This window comes from Macaca fascicularis, chromosome 15 (assembly GCF_037993035.2).
Source record: "Macaca fascicularis isolate 582-1 chromosome 15, T2T-MFA8v1.1".
Taxonomy (NCBI): Eukaryota; Metazoa; Chordata; class Mammalia; order Primates; family Cercopithecidae; genus Macaca; species Macaca fascicularis.
Window position 1 is genome coordinate 60,125,168 of NC_088389.1, and position 19,146 is coordinate 60,144,313.

Genomic DNA, 19,146 nt, shown 5'->3' on the forward strand with positions numbered 1-19,146 from the left:
ACTGTAAGAACTGGGCTCAAAGTAGACGGTGTTCAAAATGTATGTGGTTAATGAGGATGAGGATGGTGTTTTTCCCCACTGAAAAATACTGCCAGAAATCAAAATGGACCCAACTTCTCCCCCCTTCACCTTCTCCAAGTTAGAACTTCAGGAGACCAACCTAGCACCACCAGGAATCTCAGTGCCAAGTACAGCAGAATGGCGGGACCCCAGGCTTTTTGAAATAGCTCTGGTGTGCAGCCCTGTGGCTCTGCCACAGGGTGTGTGACTCTGGACAAGGGATTCAGCCTCACCCAAGCCTTAGCTTCCTCAATATAAAATAAGGGCCATGCTACTTCTATCCACTTTGTAGCCAAGTTTTTTTTTTTTGACAATTACTAATAAAACATGCCTAAAGCACCCAGTAAGTGTATGGGTATAGCAGATCCTCTAAAAATGGTGAACACAACCAAGATTACTTTTCATCCTTCACTATCCTGGGGGACTGAGACTTTCACAGCCACCAGAGGGTCCTCTTATACATTACTGACCAGATCCGGAAAAAACTTAAGCAAACAAACAACTCCCACACAGTATTTGCTTCTGCTCCATTGCTGTGTGCTACAACACTGAAAAACGCTTCTGATCATCAGAGGATTCAGGCTGCCACGAGAATCAGGTAATGGCCAGTCATCAACTGGCCAACAGTGAAAAGGTACTGCCTGCTACTCTGTTCTTTAAAAATCAAACGAGGGGGAAAAAACAGGGGGCGGGAGGAGAAGGGTTTCTTATGCTCACAACAACCTAGGATTAGTATGTCTGTCACTAACCAATAAACAAAGGCTTAGTGTAGCCCATCTGAATGGGAAAGCATCAGCAATTAAAATTTGGTGCTCCTGTTGGAATTCCCAGCTTAAGGAAATTTGGGCATGAAATAAATTTACAGGTGGAAAGAGAACAGGTCCCAAGGGCTATGGAAAGCACAGCAGACTTTGATTTTTTTTTTCTTTTCTGAGATGCAGTGTCGTTCTGTCACCCAGGCTGGAGTGCAGAGGCATGATCTCAGCTCACTGCAACCTTCACCTCCTGGGTTCAAGTGATTCTCCTGCCTCAGCCTCTCCAAAGTAGCTGGAATTACAGGCGCCTGCCACCATGCCTGGGTAATTTTTTGCATTTTTAGTGGAGATGGGTTTTACCATGTTGGCCAGGCTGGTCTCAAACTCCTGACCTCAAGTGATCTGCCCGCCTCGGCCTTCCAAAGTGCTGGGATTACAGGCGTGAAACACCGTGCCCAGCCTGGACTTAGATTTGAATCCCTACTCTGCCATTTGTCCCGAACAATTATCTACATTCTCTAAACTCAGCTTCCTCATCTCTAAAAAGAGGACAGTCATTCTCTCTTCCCTGGGTTATATAAGGATACAATGGGCAAATGTTCATGTCCTTGGATGCAGCAAAAGTCAGTAAATGTTGGCTTAAATACTAGAAATGGGGGTTGGTTTGAAGGAAATGAATGAAACTGTAAGAGACTGAGTATCTGGGTATACCTGTAATAGAAAAAAGGGCAAAATGCATGGAGCATTGGTGAGGCATTACATTTATGAGAAATATGAGCTCTTAAATATGGACAACTTAATGAAATGTACAACTAAAGAGACTCAGCCAGACATGGCGGCTCAGGCCTGTAGTCCTAGCACTTTGGGAGGTCGAGGTGGAAGGATCACTTGCGGGCAGGAGTTCAAGACCAGCCTGGCCTAACCTAGTGAGACCTCTCTAAAAGAATACATATATTACACACACACAAAGAGACTCAGTAAAAGGTGATTAAATCTGTATTGGAGCAGTCTCAAACTGTTTAGGAAGGAAAAGATCTTCTAACTCTTGTCAGGAAGTCCTCTTCATTATAAAAGAAGCTACAATTTAACTCTGTCTTCCCCTGAAATATCAACAGAGCATTCTATACAAGTGATGTGAAATCCACATATTTTAATATACTCTGACATCAGAATAGAGACAACAGAGAAGAAATGTCTCACCCTCTAGGGTCTCTTCTGGATTCTGAAAGACACCTATATGCTACATAACCCTCTGCCAAATAGCACAGCCTACGGGGCTGCCCTACAAAGTGCATTAAGCCCCCTGCCTCTGGAAGCCCTTTTCTGGCCACTACAACTTCCACACAAACTGGACAAAAAGCAAAGTAAGTACATTAACTTACAAAGCAAAGTAAATACATTACTTTATCTTATTCTCAGAACTCCTAAGTGAGGTAAGTAAGGCAGGGATTATTATCCTCCCTGCTATAAATGAGGAAACTGAGGCCCAGAGAGAAGAAGCAGTTTGCCCAAGGTCACACAGCAAGTCTAAAACCCAAGTGGCACTAAAACTTAGCTTTTCATATCTTATCCCAATATGTAAGACTGAGGATGATCTTGGGGTTTCCATGCAAAACTCTAGGCAACAGTAATCCAGCTAGAATACAAGATCATGAATTAGATGACTTAAAGCTTAAAATGGAGCTGTCTTTGATTGTTCCATCTACAATTCAGGCATGCCACACAACATAAATAGCCTTTTCTGTTAGAGTATAAAAGTGCATAATGGCTTGGCCAGTCTGGGGGAAAAAATTGTTAAGAGACATGTTTAAGGCTATACAGTCAATATATAAATTTCAAAAGTGGACCCAAAACAAAATACCCCCAAAAATTCTCTTCTGAAGGATGCCACCACAATATCAGGCAGGGAGAGAGCAAAGTTACAAGAATACATCTAATTAGAGAGGCCCTGATCTTTAAAATTGGGACTTCTATAAAAAGTAAAAAACCACCACTTTCTCAACCAATTATTATTGCCAGTAATTCCCCCCCACTATAAAGAAAAATGAAAATGAAAATGACCAGTAAATCCCAGTTTCCAAATTCTCGGTTTCTTACCAAAGGTTCCAAGGTGCTGATATCTTTCAGTTTATTTCCACTTAAGTTTAGATGTGTGAGATTTGGAAGTTTTTCAGCTAACATGTCCAGACCTCCAAAGATTCTATTTTCACTGAGTTCAAGCTGCAAGAGAAAATGGATACAGCACAAACACAAATACACAAAGAGAAAAACAAATCATTTAAGGTATTATAAGTAACCAATACAGTTCTCAAATATGTATCAAGATCAAATGATCCATATTTCTATCAGGGCATGCATGTTCATTTTGTTTAAATCCAAATAATTAACAGGAGAAGGAAAGGTCAGAAGTATTGTGTTTTCCTAATCAGCTGCTACTAACAGCTTACTCAAGAACTGGTTTCTAACATCAGCAAATAAATTTTCTAACTTAAAAAGTAGGTCAAAACCAATTAGAATCCTTTGACAAGTTGTAATACCCTATATCTGCCAGAAAGGGTAAATGGTTTAATAGTCTGTGCATTCTGAGCAGCTTATTTTGTGTGCCTTCAAAGCTTGCAATGCCCACTTGAAACCTAATTTCTGGACAATACTGACATACACTGTGGAGTTCTACACCTGGAAGCCACCAGGGAATGTTGCTCTGAAAGCTATGAGAGAGGGACGGGCCCTACAAGTAAGCCCATAAAGAAGCTTCATAACCTCAGGAAAGGGAATGGGTCAACAGGCTCAGGTTTATGAAACCAGCTCCCTGGAGGCCACATCTTGCATAAACCTGGCACTAGCCTTTATTAGAACCTACTCTAATTTCTAAGCTGCAGGTCAAGTAGCACAGGCAAGTAATGTGCCAATGAGGGAATAAGCGTTCACCAAGGAATATTAGAACCTTAGAGTAGAAAGAATTGGAGCCTGGAAAGCATTGTGAAGAACATCTAACTCAAGCTCTTCCTTTTGCAGGCAAGAAAACTCGGCTACACAGCTGGTTCTAATTCTCTCTTTTAAAGTGCCAACAACAATAGTAACTTTAACCCTTACATAGTATTTAAATGCCAGGCACTGCTCAAAGCACTAGAAACACCTTAACTCATCTGATCTCACAAAAACTCTATGGGGTAGGCAGAATTACCACTCCTGTTTACAGATGAGGAAAACAAACTTGCTCAAGATCACCCAGCTGTTACCATAGTGGGCCTATGATTTGAAGCCAGACAAAATATCCATGTCCTCCTTATTATGCTACGTACCTAGAATAGCATGAAAGCTTCATATAATGAAGTTTTTGCCATGCAATGAAATGTACTACATAATGCAGAGTAGAGTAACTTTTAAAAATATGAATATTTGCTGAAAAACTGAGTTAAAAAAACAAGTCAGCTGCTTAAGGTGTTGTTAAATATTTCAGAAGAGGAAAATGTAACATTTCAAAGCAGTTTTTTCCTTTCAATGGAATATTTCAGTGAAATACCCAGTCATGGTCTAAGTTTAAAAACATAAGCCCATAAATAATAGAGTCAAGTGTTAGCTTTATTGGTGATTTTAGTAAATCAAATAAAAACAGAGATCACTTTTCCTGACCCATGTTTTAAACCATGTGGTTAGAATATCACATATACATGTAACATCCATATCCTTTTAACATGTGTATCTCAGGGAGTAGGAATAACAAGGCAATCTACCAAAACACTTATTAGCATATTTATTTTGAAATGAAATAGATGTGTAAATTTAGAAAATTTGTGACATTTACACATCAATTTTTTTTTCAGTACTTATTTCTTGTTAAAAACAGTTTCTGGTCCAGGCACAGTGGCTCACACCTCTAATCCCAGCACTTTGAGAGGCCAAGGTGGGCTGATCACCTGAGGTCAGGAGTTCGAAACCAGTCTGACCAACATAGTGGAAATCCCATCTCTACTAAAAAAAATACAAAAAGTAGCCGGGCGTGGAGGCGCATGTCTGTAATCCCAGCTACTCAGGAGGCTGAGGCAGGAGAATCACTTGAACGTGGGAAGCAGAGGTGGCAGTGAGCCAAGATGGTGCCACTGCACTCCAGCCTGGGTAACAAGAGTTAAACTCCATCTCACAAACAAAACAAAACAAAACAACACCAGTTTGTGTTCTGGAATAGGAAGAAAATAAAGTTCTTATTGATCATGAGTACACTCAACCTGCTTTTAAGTATGATTCCCTCTCATTAGCCCTATAAGTGAAGTGATTAATGTTTAAATGTTAAAAGATTTTAATTCATGAACTTAACGCCCGCCCCCGCCCACCCAAAACCAACAAAAACAAAAACCCTGTCCTCCTCAGAACTCAAGCAAGCTCTATTCGGAATTCAGAAAGGTTTATTAAAGTCCCTATAAAAACGGTCACTGATAGGCTGAATTTCTGAGTAAGTCTGAGACTACAGACTACAGAGACCAAGAGTAATTCAGGAAAATCAGAATGCTAGGAAAACAACACAACACACACACTAAGGATCTGCTAGCATCAAGTTTATGTAAATAGATGCTAAAAAGCTTTCCTATGTTTAACTGGGCTAATCAGCGCTTCCAATGTCACTGATAAACCATGCAAATATAAAAGGATTATACTTGAACCTCTAGTATATACTTAGAAGGGGAAATTTCTTTCTCATCAGAAACGGTCACCTGAAACTCATGAAGACTGCCTGAGCATTTATTAATATTACCTAACGCAAGGTAAATAAAGCAAAACAAAAAATACTTCTACTTTTTAATTCATGTATTATACTTTTTTTTTCTTTTTAAAATCAAGACAGAGTCTTGCTCTGTCGCCTAGGCTGGAATGCAGTGGCGCGATTTCGGCTCACTGCAACCTCAGCCACCGCCTGGGTTTAAGCGATTCTCGTGCCTCAGCCTGCCGAGTAGCTGGGACTACAGGCGCATGCCACCGCGCCCAGTTAATTTTTTTTTGTATTTTTAGTAGAGAAGGGGTTTTGCCATGTTGGCCAGGCTGGTCTCGAACTCCTGACCTCACGTGATCCTCCCACCTTGGCCTCCCAAAGTGCTGGGATTACAGACATGAGCCACCATGCCCAGCCTTATGTATTATACTTAACCCACTCCACCCCCTGCAAAACAACAACAAACAAACAAACCCCAATACCAAAAAACTAACTGTCCCACTCAGAACTCAACCAAGCTCTAGGAACAACCTACCTTTGCCCAAGTTTTACTGCGTTTCCTTCTACGTGTGCCTTAGTTTAAATAAAGGTACAACTTAACTTTCCTAGTAAAGTGAATATTGAAATGGCAGAGAATTCTGCAAGACTTATATAACCACGTATCTTTTCCTATACAATGGAAATGACAGGGGGTTAGGAGATACGGGTTCTAGTTTTGGCTCTAGTGCTAACCACTTCTGTGGGTGGCTTTAGGCAAATTACTACACTTTTCTGGGACTATTGCTGTGCCTATAAAATAAGGGGCTGGCTTAGAGGAGCAAAGTTTCTTCCAGTTCTGACATTCTGGGACTCTGTGACAGTTAAATGTGCAATGACCAGAGAAAACATTTTTATGTAGCATTTGGTCCTTTTTTCCGAAAGGAGAATTGGTTTTATAACAATTAACAAATAAATTACTCACAAAATACAGTAATTATTCTTCCTAACTTCTATTTATTGAGCACCCAACATACATTATTTCCAAACATCATAGCAGTTCTGCAAGGTCAAGTAATACCACCAGTTTACAGGTGAGGAAATTGGGCCTTAGAGAGATTAAGTAACCTGCAGAAGTGCGCCCATCAAGGAAATGCTAGGGCTAGAATTCAATCCCATATCTGCCCAGTTCCAAAGGCCATGTGCTTTCTGCTACACTAAGTGCTTCCTTACAGGTAAAATCATACATTTTCCCTTCCCAGGATCATTCTCTTTTACTGTTAAAGAAAAAGCACTTACCTTTTTCAATTTAGGCAGCTTGGGGAGATTTGAAACTGAGATCAAGCCTACATTTATTAAACTGAGGAACTCTAAGTTCACAAATTCAGCTGTTAAGCCCTCAATTTTTCCATCATTTGATTTGCAATTGTCCAAGACAAGTTCTCGAACCTGTGGATGACAAAGAAAAGAGGATAAGCGCTCAAAAACACATTGAAAACAAATAATGCAAAAACTTCTACCATAAATATCCTGCAAAAACACCCATATATACAGGTAGCCTCTTACTTAGACCTAGATCTTAGTTATAAAAAGATAAAAACTGCACTTTGGGAGGCCGAGACGGGCGGATCACGAGGTCAGGAGATCGAGACCATCCTGGCTAACACGGTGAAACCCCGTCTCTACTAAAAAAATACAAAAAACTAGCCGGGCGAGGTGGCGGGCGCCTGTAGTCCCAGCTACTCGGGAGGCTGAGGCAGGAAAATGGCGGGAACCCGGGAGGCGGAGCTTGCAGTAAGCTGAGATCCGGCCACTGCACTCCAGCCTGGGGGACAGAGCTAGACTCCACCTCAAAAAAAAAAAAAAAGATAACTGATTAAGCCTTCAGTAACAATATACTGACAGATTCAAAGATGGAATATTACTCCATGGGTATAAACATACTCTTTATTTTTCCAGAAACAGAAAGTATAGTTCTTAAAATGTAAGTGAAATAAGTGTATTCCCCTTATTTCTTTTCTCCAGCCTGTTCCCCAAAGGGCAGCTTTTATCTAAATGCAAATGCAGAGTGAAGACACCCTGTAGGCTGGTTCTACCTTAAGGCCCAGAAGATGACCACTGGAAAAGAGGAAAGCTTTATGTTTCCTACCAAGACTACTAAGAGATTCTGGCTAGAGGTTTCTGCACCAACACACTTTCCAACTCTGGTTTTATTAATCTTTGCCAAGATTATCTTGACACTGGGAAGAAATCAGGATGCAAGAGTCCTTAATTCAAAACAAAGATCAATCTGCGTTGCAAGTTTCTAGGAGAGAACTGCTAGATAATAAATTAAATTTCATTTTCAGGCTACACAGTCTCCTTTTTCAGAATTTAAGTCCATCCAAGAGTATCACATCTGGCCAGGCACAGTGGCTGACGCCTATAGCCCCAGCACTTTGGGAGACTGAGGTGGGCAGATCACCTGAGGTCAGGGGTTCAAGACCAGTTTGGCCAAGGTGAAACCCCCTCCCTACAAAAATACAAAAATTAGCCAGGCATGATGGTGAGTGCCTGTAATCCCAGCTACTCGGGAGGCTAAGGTGGGAGAGTGGCTTAAATCTGGGAGGAGGAGGTGGCAGTTAGCCGAGATTTCGCCATAGCACTCTAGCCTGGGCAACAGAGTGAGACTCCGTCTCAAAAACAGTATCACATCTGATGATTTGAACTTTTGAATATTGATTACTTAATAGTCTACATGCAGATCCACCACAATAATCCATGTTGCCATTCTTGCTCTATGATCATCCTGAAAGTTGCAACTTTTTAGCCCACTTTGATCTACTCACAGTGATGCAAATTACCGTTCTAACTGCATCAACAAAGGCATTCTTTTAGTGAACCTACCATATTTAATAGCATTAATTAAGCATGTGTATGGCAGGGAGATGCTGATAGTCTGAAAAGAGAATAGGAGCTATTAACAGTGTCCTCATCCTCTCATACAACATCCAATGATGCTACTCTAGTAATTGCTATCAATTATAGAGTACTTAATCATTTATTATTTTTACCACCACTCTCCTTCCCCCATTTACAGAGAATGAAACAGATTTCAAGTCAGCAATACCCACAACATAGTAAGTGCCTAACCACTTCTCACTACCCTACTTCCTCTTCAGAAGCCAGGCATCCTTTTTACTCTTTACATCCACTTACTTCTTCCCTTCCTTCCACTTTTATTTAGATATCTCTGTCATTCTTCCCTTTTCTGATAAGAAATGAGCACATCTGAAAACTCAATAGGTCAATTCTGACAAAAGCTGGGCTCTGGAGACAGATGCCTGGGATCGAATCCTGGTTCTCCTCTGCCACTCAGAACTTGTGTGACCTTGTTTGAGTCACTTAACTTCTCTGTGCCTCAGTTTCCCATAAAGTGGAGATAATAGAACCTACCTCACGAAGTTGTAGAGACTAGGGCTTGGAACATTATAAATGGCCAGAAAGTAACCTCTGGGTAAAGGGAATGGAAAACGTCAGAGACCTTTGCTGTTTACGTATATCTGTACTAAATTTTTTACAAGCATATATTTATTCTGTATTAAAAAGAAACTAAACATAAAACCAACGAACCATTAAAATTTTAGAAAGGTCAACTGCCATCACCCACCCATGTAAACAGTATACTGCAATATAATTAAAATGTTCCCATTTACCTTGGGAGATTTTCTAAAATTCTATCCAAAATAATCCAAAAATGTTATACAAAACACACCAATATGCCAAAAATGAAGTGAAGAAGAATTAGAGTTAGCCATACTGCCTCTCAGCTCACAGAGTGAAATCATCTCTTAAAGACATTTCTTTCAACTTGCAAAATTCCACTTTAACCACTGCAAGGCGTCATCAAAAAGTACCAGAGGACTCAAATGCAGGTTAAAAAATGTGTTTGCTGCCTGGGCTTGGTGGCTCATGCCTGTAATCCCAGCACTCTGGGAGGTCAAGGTGGGTGGATCACCTAAGGTCAGGAGTTCAAGACCAGCCTGGCCAACATGGTGAAACTCCATCTCTATTAAAAATACAAAAATTAACCAGGCATGGTGGCATGTGCCTGTAGTCCCAGCAACTCGGGAGGCTGAGGCAGAATTGCTTGAACCTGGGAGGCGGAAGTTGCAGTGAGCTGAGATTGTGCCACTGCACTCCAGCCTGGGTGACAAAGGAGACTCCATCTCAAAAAAAAAAAAAAAAAAAAAAAAAAGTCACTGCTAGACTAAGCTCCATGATCACAGGGTCATGTATATTCCGGTTACACTATATCACTATATAAGAGCCTACGTAACTGCTGAATGAGGAAAAAAATGGTTACAGGTTTGTCAGCAATATTGTACAGAGGTTTGTGACACAATTGCGGGGGACTAAGATGAAAACCTGGACATAAAGGTGACCAACTTTCTGATCATAGAGTATTTTTTAATAGCCAAAGAAATTACAGTGTGTGGATATACTATAAATCATTTTACAATCCTCCCTGTTGAACATTTGTGCTCAATTTTCCCTACTATAAATAATGCCATATCTTTACTTAAAATGTCTTCTGTGTTTAGGATTGTGTCTTCAGAATCCATTGCTAAGTGAAAGAATACAAACATCTGAGTCTGTTATTAGTTAAGAGTTCTTTATTTAAAACATCAACTTCTCTTTTAAATGAGTAGTTCATTGTAACCGCTGCAAAATTATTTTCCGATTTGACTGTTACTTTTTGTAACCTCTCGATTATGGAAATTCTGGCTATTTGCATTATCTTGTTCTTGAGGATATCTTCTATCGTTTTTACCCTAACTGAAAAAATAAATACCCCAGCAGAAACACTAACAAAGGACAGACAAGCTCTTAAAGACAGAAATAGCCAACACTAAAAAAACTGTTCAAGGCCAGGTGCAGTGGCTAGTGCCTACAATCCCAGCGACAGAGACCCAGCTAAAAGGAAAAAAAAAAAAAAGTTTGGCTGGGCACGGTGGCTCACGTCTATAATCCCAGCACTTTGGGAGGCCGAGGCAGGCAGATCACCTGAGGTCAGGAGTTTGAGACCAGCCTGGCCAACGTGGCGAAATCCCATCTCCACTAAAAATACAAAGAAATGTGCCAGGCATGGTGGTGTGCACCTATAGTCCCAGCTACTCGGGAGGCTGAGGCAGGAGAATGCTTGAACCCATGAGTCGGAGGGTTGCAGTGAGCCGAGACTGCGCCACTGCACTCCAGTCTGGGCAACAGAGCAAGATTCTGTCTCAAAAAAAAAAAAAAAGTTTCAACTGTAAGTAGTAAAAATATATATTAAAAATGAGGTATCATTCTACCCTTGTTGGAGGAGGGACAGCTCCTTCAAGAGAGTGGCTAGGATAGACAGAGATGTAAGTGAGTTTATTAAGTGAGTGAGAAGTTCAGGAAATGAATACCTGAGACCTTTATTGCCTCTACCAGTAAGAGGCAATAGGATATACTGGGATAAATAGGGCAGAGAGTTGTTGGGCTAGGCAGAAAAGGCACGTCCCTTGACTTTTCCAGCAAGGCTGAGAATGTAAAGAAACATGCTACCCCAACAACAGAATGCAAGAAGCATATTGAGAAGATGAGTCACTGGGGAATAAGCACAGAGGATAATGGGAATTACTGCATAAAGCAGAGACCACTGGAGGGCCCCACTCAGGGCTGTACCCAAGGATAGCAGGTCTAAATGTTCCATCAGCCAACTTCAAGGTCGTTGAAAGTTCTCAACAGGACCTTAATGAAAAGGTATTCTGAGCTCGGATATTGTTTCAATGACAGAAAAGTGGCATTTGAGGTGCAGAAAAAGTGTATTTACACGTGCAACACACATACACAGGTGCACTCACGCTCAGTGATAACTGAGTAGTTAGAATTTAGGGCTTATATACCTAACTTAGAAGAGGAAAAGATAGGAGAAGAAAAACTTTTTGGGAAGAACAGATTTCTTTAGGGAACACAAATGGGATTTTCAGAACAGATGAGAGATCAAGTTTACAATGTCTGTCTACAAAGATATGAGTGGTCTTTGTTTTCTTAGGGCCGTAAGACTACTCCCCCCACCCCCACCAGAGATTTACTCTTGGCCTCTCTCCTGGGAACAGGCACACTCCAAAGGGAGAATTTGCTTTTAGCCAGATAAACTCCAAGTAGGCTTCTCTCTGCGTCGGTTGAATCTCAAATATCTTCAGCTTAAAACAATCTTTGTATCAACTCTGGGGTTCTCAGTGGATCTCCACAGAGCTAACTAAGCCTCATCATCTCTTTTTATTCCTCCCTGGGTATAGAGATCTAAACTGCCTTGCAAAGGAGGTAACAGCTTGGGAAGAGTGTGGTTGAGAGACCGAGTGGGGCTGGGGTCAAGATGATCCCACAGCTTCCCAATCCAGATTCAGAATAAACCAAAGGTCCTAATCAAAGGAGAAAGGTCCTAGTTTCTTCTTATATCTCAAATCCTCCCAGAGCTGTTATCTAATGAAGAAACGTTAGGCAGGCCCTTGTTCATTTGTGCATAATGATCTATTTGGTCCAAGAGTTAACTGGCCTTCTGCTTGAAGATGGACAGTTTAACTTTTGGGGCCAAATTCACTCCTCTTCCTCCCTCATCCTCCAATTAAACTTGCCTTTTCTCAAACACAAATTTAAGGTAAACATTTAAAAATGAAAAATCCGTACTATCTCCTATTTAATTCTTATATTTGTTTTCTACATTTAGCAGCAAAACAGTAGTTTCCTACTACTTTTTCATTGAAAAATTTGAACTATAGTGTGGCCAAATACCTTTTCAGATCTGATTGGAAGATATAACAATGATTTATAACACTATCTCTCTCTTAAAAAAAAAAAAAAAACCACACACATTTTAAGTTCTAAATGGCAAAATGTCTATGAGGTCCTTCTTTAAGTTATGATGAGTCTAGGTCATGGGAATATCCCCAGCGATTGGAGGTGGGGGCCACAGGAGATGGAAAAATGTTTTTCCCTTTCATTCTCTTCAATGTGCTCATTTGCCACTCCCCTAGCTACTATGAAAAAAGATCAACTTTACCTAACTGGTGGGGTGATGCTCTCCAACTATACCAGTTGTCTCTGCCATAAAAGGAGGAAAGGGTATGGAGGAATTAAAGATCTTTGTGAGTTGTCAATTCTTTTAATTAGAACAATACTGGTTATTATGGTAAGTGAAATAATCCCACAATACAGAAAGTAATTCCTGCCATCCTTGCAATTTCCATCCTTCTGAGTTAGTCAGTGTTCAAATCTTCTACCCATTAATTTAAAATGTTTTCAAAATAATAGAACTTTTTATTATTTTATTTTTATTTTTGAGACGGAGTCTCACTCTTTCGCCTATGCTGGAGTGAAGTGGTGCTATCTTGGCTCACTGTAACCTCTGCCCCCCTAGGTTCAAGCAATTCTCCTGCCTCAGCCTCCAGAATAACTGGGATTATAGGCGCCTGCCACCACCCCCAGCTAATTTTTGTATTTTTAGTGGAGACGGGGTTTTGCCATGTTGCCCAGGCTGGTCTTGAATTCCTGACCTCAGGTGATCCACCCTCCTCCGCCTCCCAAAGTGCTAGGATTATAGGCATAAGCCACTGTACCCAGCCGAGAACGGATTTATATTAGTGGTTCTCCAATGTGTTTAAGACCCACCAGTACCCTACTGGTGGGTATTAAAATAAGGGAACCATTCTGAAAAGCAATTTGGCAGGGGGGAAAAAATAACATTATAAGATGTTCATTTCAGCAGTATTTAAAACAGCCAAAACCCCTGTGAACCTGAGATGTTTAAATTATGATCTATGCAGACATTAATAATGAGTCTATAAAATAAAGACACACACAAAGATGTTCACTGTATTTTTTTCTAAACAAAACAAGCTAGCTAGCATTCAGATTATCTGCATGAACCAAGTTTAGAAGAAATTTAAACATTCTGGTAGACTCTACACTAAAGTGTCTAGATGGTTGGTTAGGCATGTATGTCTATCCTCTTTTTGCTTATCTATACCTACAATTTTTTTGGCCTATCTATATCTAATTTTCTTCAATGAAGATGTATTGCTTATACAAGGAAAAAAACCCCGATTAGTTGCTATGCAACCAATTAGAATATCCGATTGAGCTCAAAATTACATCACAGTAGACACAACAAAAGAGGTCAAAAGCTGGGGAGGGGGTGCGGATCAAAAAAAGATGGAAGTTAAAGACAATCTACATTTTTTCCCAGTAAACTGGGACTAGGTAAAGACTGCTTTTATTTTGGTAGATGAAATGTCACAATCCAGCAAATAGCACACCAGCATTTCGCAGGGGCATAGATTGCAAGCCACAGTAAGGAAATGCTTGGCTTTCTAACTTTGAATGAAAAACTCAGAGCTGATAGGAAGGCTGATTGTCCCCAGATGCATGGTTAATGATGTGCTTCTAACAGAGCGACATGTTCAGTTTACTGGAAGGATAAGAATCTCACATAAAGAACAGGTATTCTTTTCCAATTTTGGAATACAACTAAATGTGGTTTATATCTAATTACTGCATGTCACTGTCTTCTCATCTTACTGACCAGACCTCCAGTTTCCATGGTGTATATATGGTATATTCCAGCACTGTTCAATTTACTCTCAGTGAACTGCCAATATTTTATATAAAATATTTCCTTGTCATGCAAAATAGCTCCTATCCTTGTCTATGTTTTTAAACGGTAACCACCATTCTTCATGAAGATTACTTTAAAATGCCATCTTAGGCCATTTTGTTCCACTATGAGAATACACCCTGCTGCTATAAGAGCTGTTTTGGACTTAGAAAAAAAAAAAATCAGTATTTCTTTACAATCCCTCGCCCTCATCCCTTAGGGAAATTGGCAAACTTGTGTTTATAAGGAATAGGGATATAGTTAAGTAATAGGTGAACTGAAGAAGACCCTAGTAACACTTTTGTGTTTACCTTCTTGTCTTCCTCAGTCAGAACACACAAGAGCCCAACTGAACAAAAGTGTTACTACTAGGGTCTTCTTCAAACCCCAGAAATAAGAAAAAAGCCATATACACAATAAAAGCCCACCTGGTCTTAAACATAAGAACACATTTACAATTAAACCCCTATTCGCCCTCTTCAAACACTCTTACATCTCACTTGACTTTAAAATCATTAAGGTCAACCATGGGACACTGCTGTATATTTCAGAGCATCCTATGCCTACAATAGTATACCTTCAACGGGGTAATGGATTCTTCATGTTACCCCACATGCCAAGTCTGCAGGATCCCAGACGCCAAGCCTACTGTGTAACAGCTGACCATGCCACCAATTTCTGTGGTGTTTATGGTATGTTCCAGCACATCGCACATAAGGTATCATGTGACTAGCTGAATGTGATTTTAAGGGAGTGATCTCCGAACTTTTCATCTGCCTTAAAGATGATGCCTCTGTGCAAAAAACACTTTAAACTCTCTTTTAGAATTTCCTTCAAAATCTACAGCATTTTTTCCTGAAAACCCTTCAGTTTTAGGTCAAAGTTTTATTCGTCCACCTGGGTTCCTAACTCCCACTGGTCTCAATCTCCCTAAGGGAACCTTCCTCTACCCCCACAATCTCAGCTGGCTCCCGCAACACTCTCTCAAGGCCTCACAAACTCTCCCAAGTGCAAAAAGCACCACATCACCTCAATGGTTTCTCAGGCTTCAAATGTTTACTTAACAAACCAGTGGATTCTGCAGGCCAGTGCTGCCAATGCAGCACCCACGAGCCACTTGTCACGTTTGAGCACTTGAAATGTGGATAGTATTACCGAGAAAATGTTTTAATTTAACTGAATTAAATGGCTCTGGCCTGACTGGCAAGAAGGTTAAGTTGATTACTTGAAAAATGAGCACGCAGCCGGGCGCGGTGGCTCACTACTGTAATTCCAGCACTTTGGGAGGCCGAGGCAGGTGGACCACCTGAGGTGAAGAGTTGCAGAACAGCCTGAACAACAGCGAGAAACCCCTCTCTACTAAAAATACAAAATTAGCCCAGCGTGGTGGCGCATGCCTGTAATCCCAGCTACACGGGAGTTTGAGGCAGGAGAATCGCTTGAACCCAGGAAGCGGAGGCTGACGTGAGCCGAGACAGCGCCACTGCACCCCAGCCTGGGCACAAGAGAGACTCAGTCTCAAAAAAAAAAAAAAAAAAGAAAAAAGAAAAAAAAAGAAAAATGAACACCTGTAGATCATGTGTTTTTAAAGCAATATTACTTCATATATGAAATCATTATCTAAGGGGAACAGCAGGCCAACTGTTATTTCCCAGAGGGAACACTACTCTAGAATTATAACAGACCTTTAGTTTGAGCATATTCTAAAGAACTCAAATTCAAGATTTTAAAGCATTTCTGAAGACCCACGTGTGTACTTCTCTCGCAGACACTTTGGCTAATTTTAGCTAGTCCATATCCTACGGATTTGCAATTATGCCGCAATGGAAAAGTCTGGAAGGAACACCTTCCCAAGGCAAGAACGCCTCTCCTCAAGTTTTGTGGCGCGAGCTGGACGCCCCGGCTATAGGCTAGCACGTGGCGGGCACAAAATGTCTGACGGAAGGTCGGAAAAACGCGCGCCCGCGACCCTCCATCTCGGTACCCCCGGAGCGGCCCACCTCGCGGGCCCTCCGGGAGGGACAGCGCCGGGCAGTGGAGCCCGGCCCACCCCGCGTTAGTGGTGACCTCAAAGACTAGAAAGCAAGGATATAAACGTCGAGCACACCAGGTGAACCCTGGTCGACGAATTCCCCCAAGTTCACGACTCGTTAACCACAGCCACCTGAGGGCACGAAACCCGGCCGCTCGCTTAGCCCGGGGCGGGAGGCCCCGCCGGGCCGCCCTCGGCGGGAAACCACTGGACCGCTGGGGCACCCGGCCGCGGCGCTACCTGGCCCCGCGCCGGTTCGCGGAGTCGGGGGGCTCGCGGCGGCGGGCAGCCGCGATAAAACCGGGAGACGAAAGGGGCGATTCCCACAGACCGGACCCACGCCCACGCAGCCGCGCCGCCAGAGGGCCGCCCTCAGGCCCCTGCAGCCCGGAAGGCGCGCGGCCGGCCGCACCAGGCCGCTCTCAAGCACGTGGGAGGCCAGAGGCCGCCCGGCCCACTAGCCGAGCCGAGGCCCGCCCAAAATCCCGCGCGCCGAGCTGAGGCCCGCCCGAAACCCCGCACGCTCGGCGCGGGGCGGGGGTGGCCGCCTGCCGTTGCCCTTTTAAGAAGGGGGAGGGGGTGGGCAGCGCGCCCGCGACGGGATGAGTCGGCGGCGGCCACGGCGCGCGGCTCCCGCCAGTGGGAGCCAAGCCCCGGCGGGGCGGGGGGAAACAGACCGAGGGCTCGGCGCGGGAAGAGGCGGCCGACAGCCAGTGCTGAGGGAGGGCGGGCAAGGCCAAGCTCGTGGGCCGACTCACCAGGCGGAGGGAGACGGGCACCCGCCAACATGGCGCTGCGGCGGCCTGTGGCGCGCCCCGGCTGGCGTGAGGAGCCGCCGCCCGCCCACACGGAGGGGCCATCCTCCCGGGGCAGGAGCCCCGGGCTCCGCCGCCGCGGCGCAAGGGGAAGGGCGAAGCCGTCGCCACAACGGTTGGCCCCGGTCGACCCGGGCTGCCTCTGGGAGGTCGGAATGGGCAAGGCCGAGGGCAAAAAGGGAGCGAGGAAACAAGAGAGAAAGTTTTATTTTTAGGCTTGAAAAATGGCGGGAACCGCGTCCTTTTTTCAAACTTGGCCTCGGGAGGGGCGGCGGTTGCGCCACCTCCGCCGCCCTGGCCCGCCCCTCCCCCGCTCTGCGCGCCAGGCCGCGCCCGCCCAAGCGCCCGAGGGGGCTTCTCGCTCCCTTCAAAGGAAAAAAGCCCCCTCCTCGCCCCACAGCCGCTGCCCTCGGCCGGGCCGGCCCCCATCGCGAGCTCCGGTCACAGAAGCCACCCCCCGCCCCGCCTCATCCGCGCCCCTTCCCCGGCCGGCCCGGGGCGCGCGGAGCCCGGCCTGGCCCAGGCGGGGATGGCCGCGCAGCTCCTCGACAAGCCCGGCCTCCGTCCGGCCGCGCATCCCGGGAGGCTGCAAACATGGCTCCCAGCGTTACACAACCCCCGCCTCCTTCCCTCGCCGCCGGCCACTTGCACACGCGCTCCCTCCGGGGAAAGACCCCGGCGGGCGAAGCGCTCAAAGTTTGCTTTCCCCCACACCGCTGCCTTCCTCCGGCCGCCCCAGGGGCCCGCGGGCGGCAAAGAGTTAATCCTCGCGCGCTCGCTCCCCCCTCCGCGCCCGCCCGCCTTCCCCGTCCGAGCCCACGAGCTGCGCTCTTCCCCGCGCCGGGGCCGGCGAACCCTCAGGCCGGGCCCCGCAGGTGGCCACCATTACATGCAAGTCATCAGGGGAGGGGGCGCCCGGAGGGGGCTCTGCTTACAGCTGCCGGGGTCCGGTTCCTCAGTTCCAGGTGGATTCTCCTCTTCATGTCCATGTTCCCCTCTTCCCCCCTCTTCAAACTTAACTTTCCGCGGCGGGGGCGGAGGGGGGAGAGGCGTCCCGGCCTGCGCAGCGAAGGCCGTCGGAAGGGTTTGCTCGCGGCGGAGGCCGGCGGCGCGGTCCTGGGTGGCTGGCGGCGTACGGGCAGGCGAGCGGAGCCCCCGGAGCCAAGTTACTCACGGGAGCGGAGAGAAACCATGGAGGGAAAAGGAGGCTGGAGCGCAGCGCTGGGCTCACTACCGCCGCCCCCGGCCGCGGCCTGCACTGCGCTTAAACCGGCGACGCGTCGCGGCAGCTGCTCGGCTCCACTCGGCCCCGCGCGGCGCTGCTCGGCTGGGCGGCCGCGGTTGCACCAAGGACGGGGCGGGGAGACGCGCGACAGGCGGGGCGGAGGCTGGGCAAAGGCGCAGCCGGGGTAGAGGAGCGACTTCCTCTCTCCCTCCTTCCGATTGCACGTGGGGCGGCTGATGTAAGACCTTTCTCGGGGGTGGGGGGGCTTCCCCGACCCCCGCCGGGCTGAGACTTCTCCTCCCGGCCCCACCTCGTCGTGCCCGGAGCTGGGTCTGCGGCCCGGGCCCGGAGGTTCGCGGGCAGGGCTGGTGGGAAGCTTGGCAGTCCGGCTTCAGGGGTCCCTAAAGCCCAGTCCATCCGGGGAGGCTCACGGGGGCAGCACGACGCCCGCGGAGGCGCGAAATGTGAAGAAGCCGGGGACAGAGAGGCTTTGAGGTTCACCTTTTGCCTGCCACACAGTCTGGGGCCAACAGGCCGAACACCAATGCCTCCTTGGCAGAGTGGCGTCCGTAGTGCCGCCGAGGATCCGCGCGCCCCCCGTCGGGACAGAATCGTGGCCGGCCGGCCCTGGCATGGCAGCAGGGGTCGCTTGCTAAGCCGCAGAGCAGGCTAGCATCTCCACCCTCTTCAGGAGAGTCTCCCTCGGTTTTCTAACATTTTAATAGGAGCTAGAGAAGGAAACCATTAGCATTTCTAATAGGGCCTCAGGGTTTCCCTGCCTTTTTTTTTTTTTTTTTTTTTAATCTCATTTATTCGTTAGGGCACCCCTGTGAGGTGTGTAAATTCTTGGTGGTCTAAGTTTCGCTGAAACCTGGCAGGCAGCCTTTGTCATGGTCTGGCTGAAAGGGTCCCAGGG

At 45.4% G+C, this 19,146-nt stretch overlaps 1 protein-coding gene across 5 annotated transcripts in view; it reads right to left on the minus strand.

The window, feature by feature from the left end:
* Positions 1-17,742, minus strand: part of ANP32B (acidic nuclear phosphoprotein 32 family member B) — a 31,423-nt gene extending 13,681 nt beyond the window's left edge. For 3 of the 5 annotated variants that reach the window (XR_012424539.1, XM_005581220.5, XM_074017005.1), the window contains exons 1-3: positions 16,949-17,742; positions 6,796-6,945; positions 2,913-3,035 (exon numbers count right to left, since the gene is read on the minus strand). Coding sequence is in view for 4 of the 5 variants with exons in the window: in XM_005581220.5 (XP_005581277.1) it covers positions 2,913-3,035; positions 6,796-6,945; positions 16,949-17,434 (759 nt within the window). In the remaining variant the exon portion in view is untranslated. Of the gene's footprint in view, positions 1-2,912; positions 3,036-6,795; positions 6,946-14,735; positions 16,623-16,948 lie in introns of those variants that run through there. The other 2 variants (XM_074017006.1, XM_074017007.1) reach the window with 2 other exon arrangements.
* Positions 17,743-19,146: the final 1,404 nt, after the last annotated feature.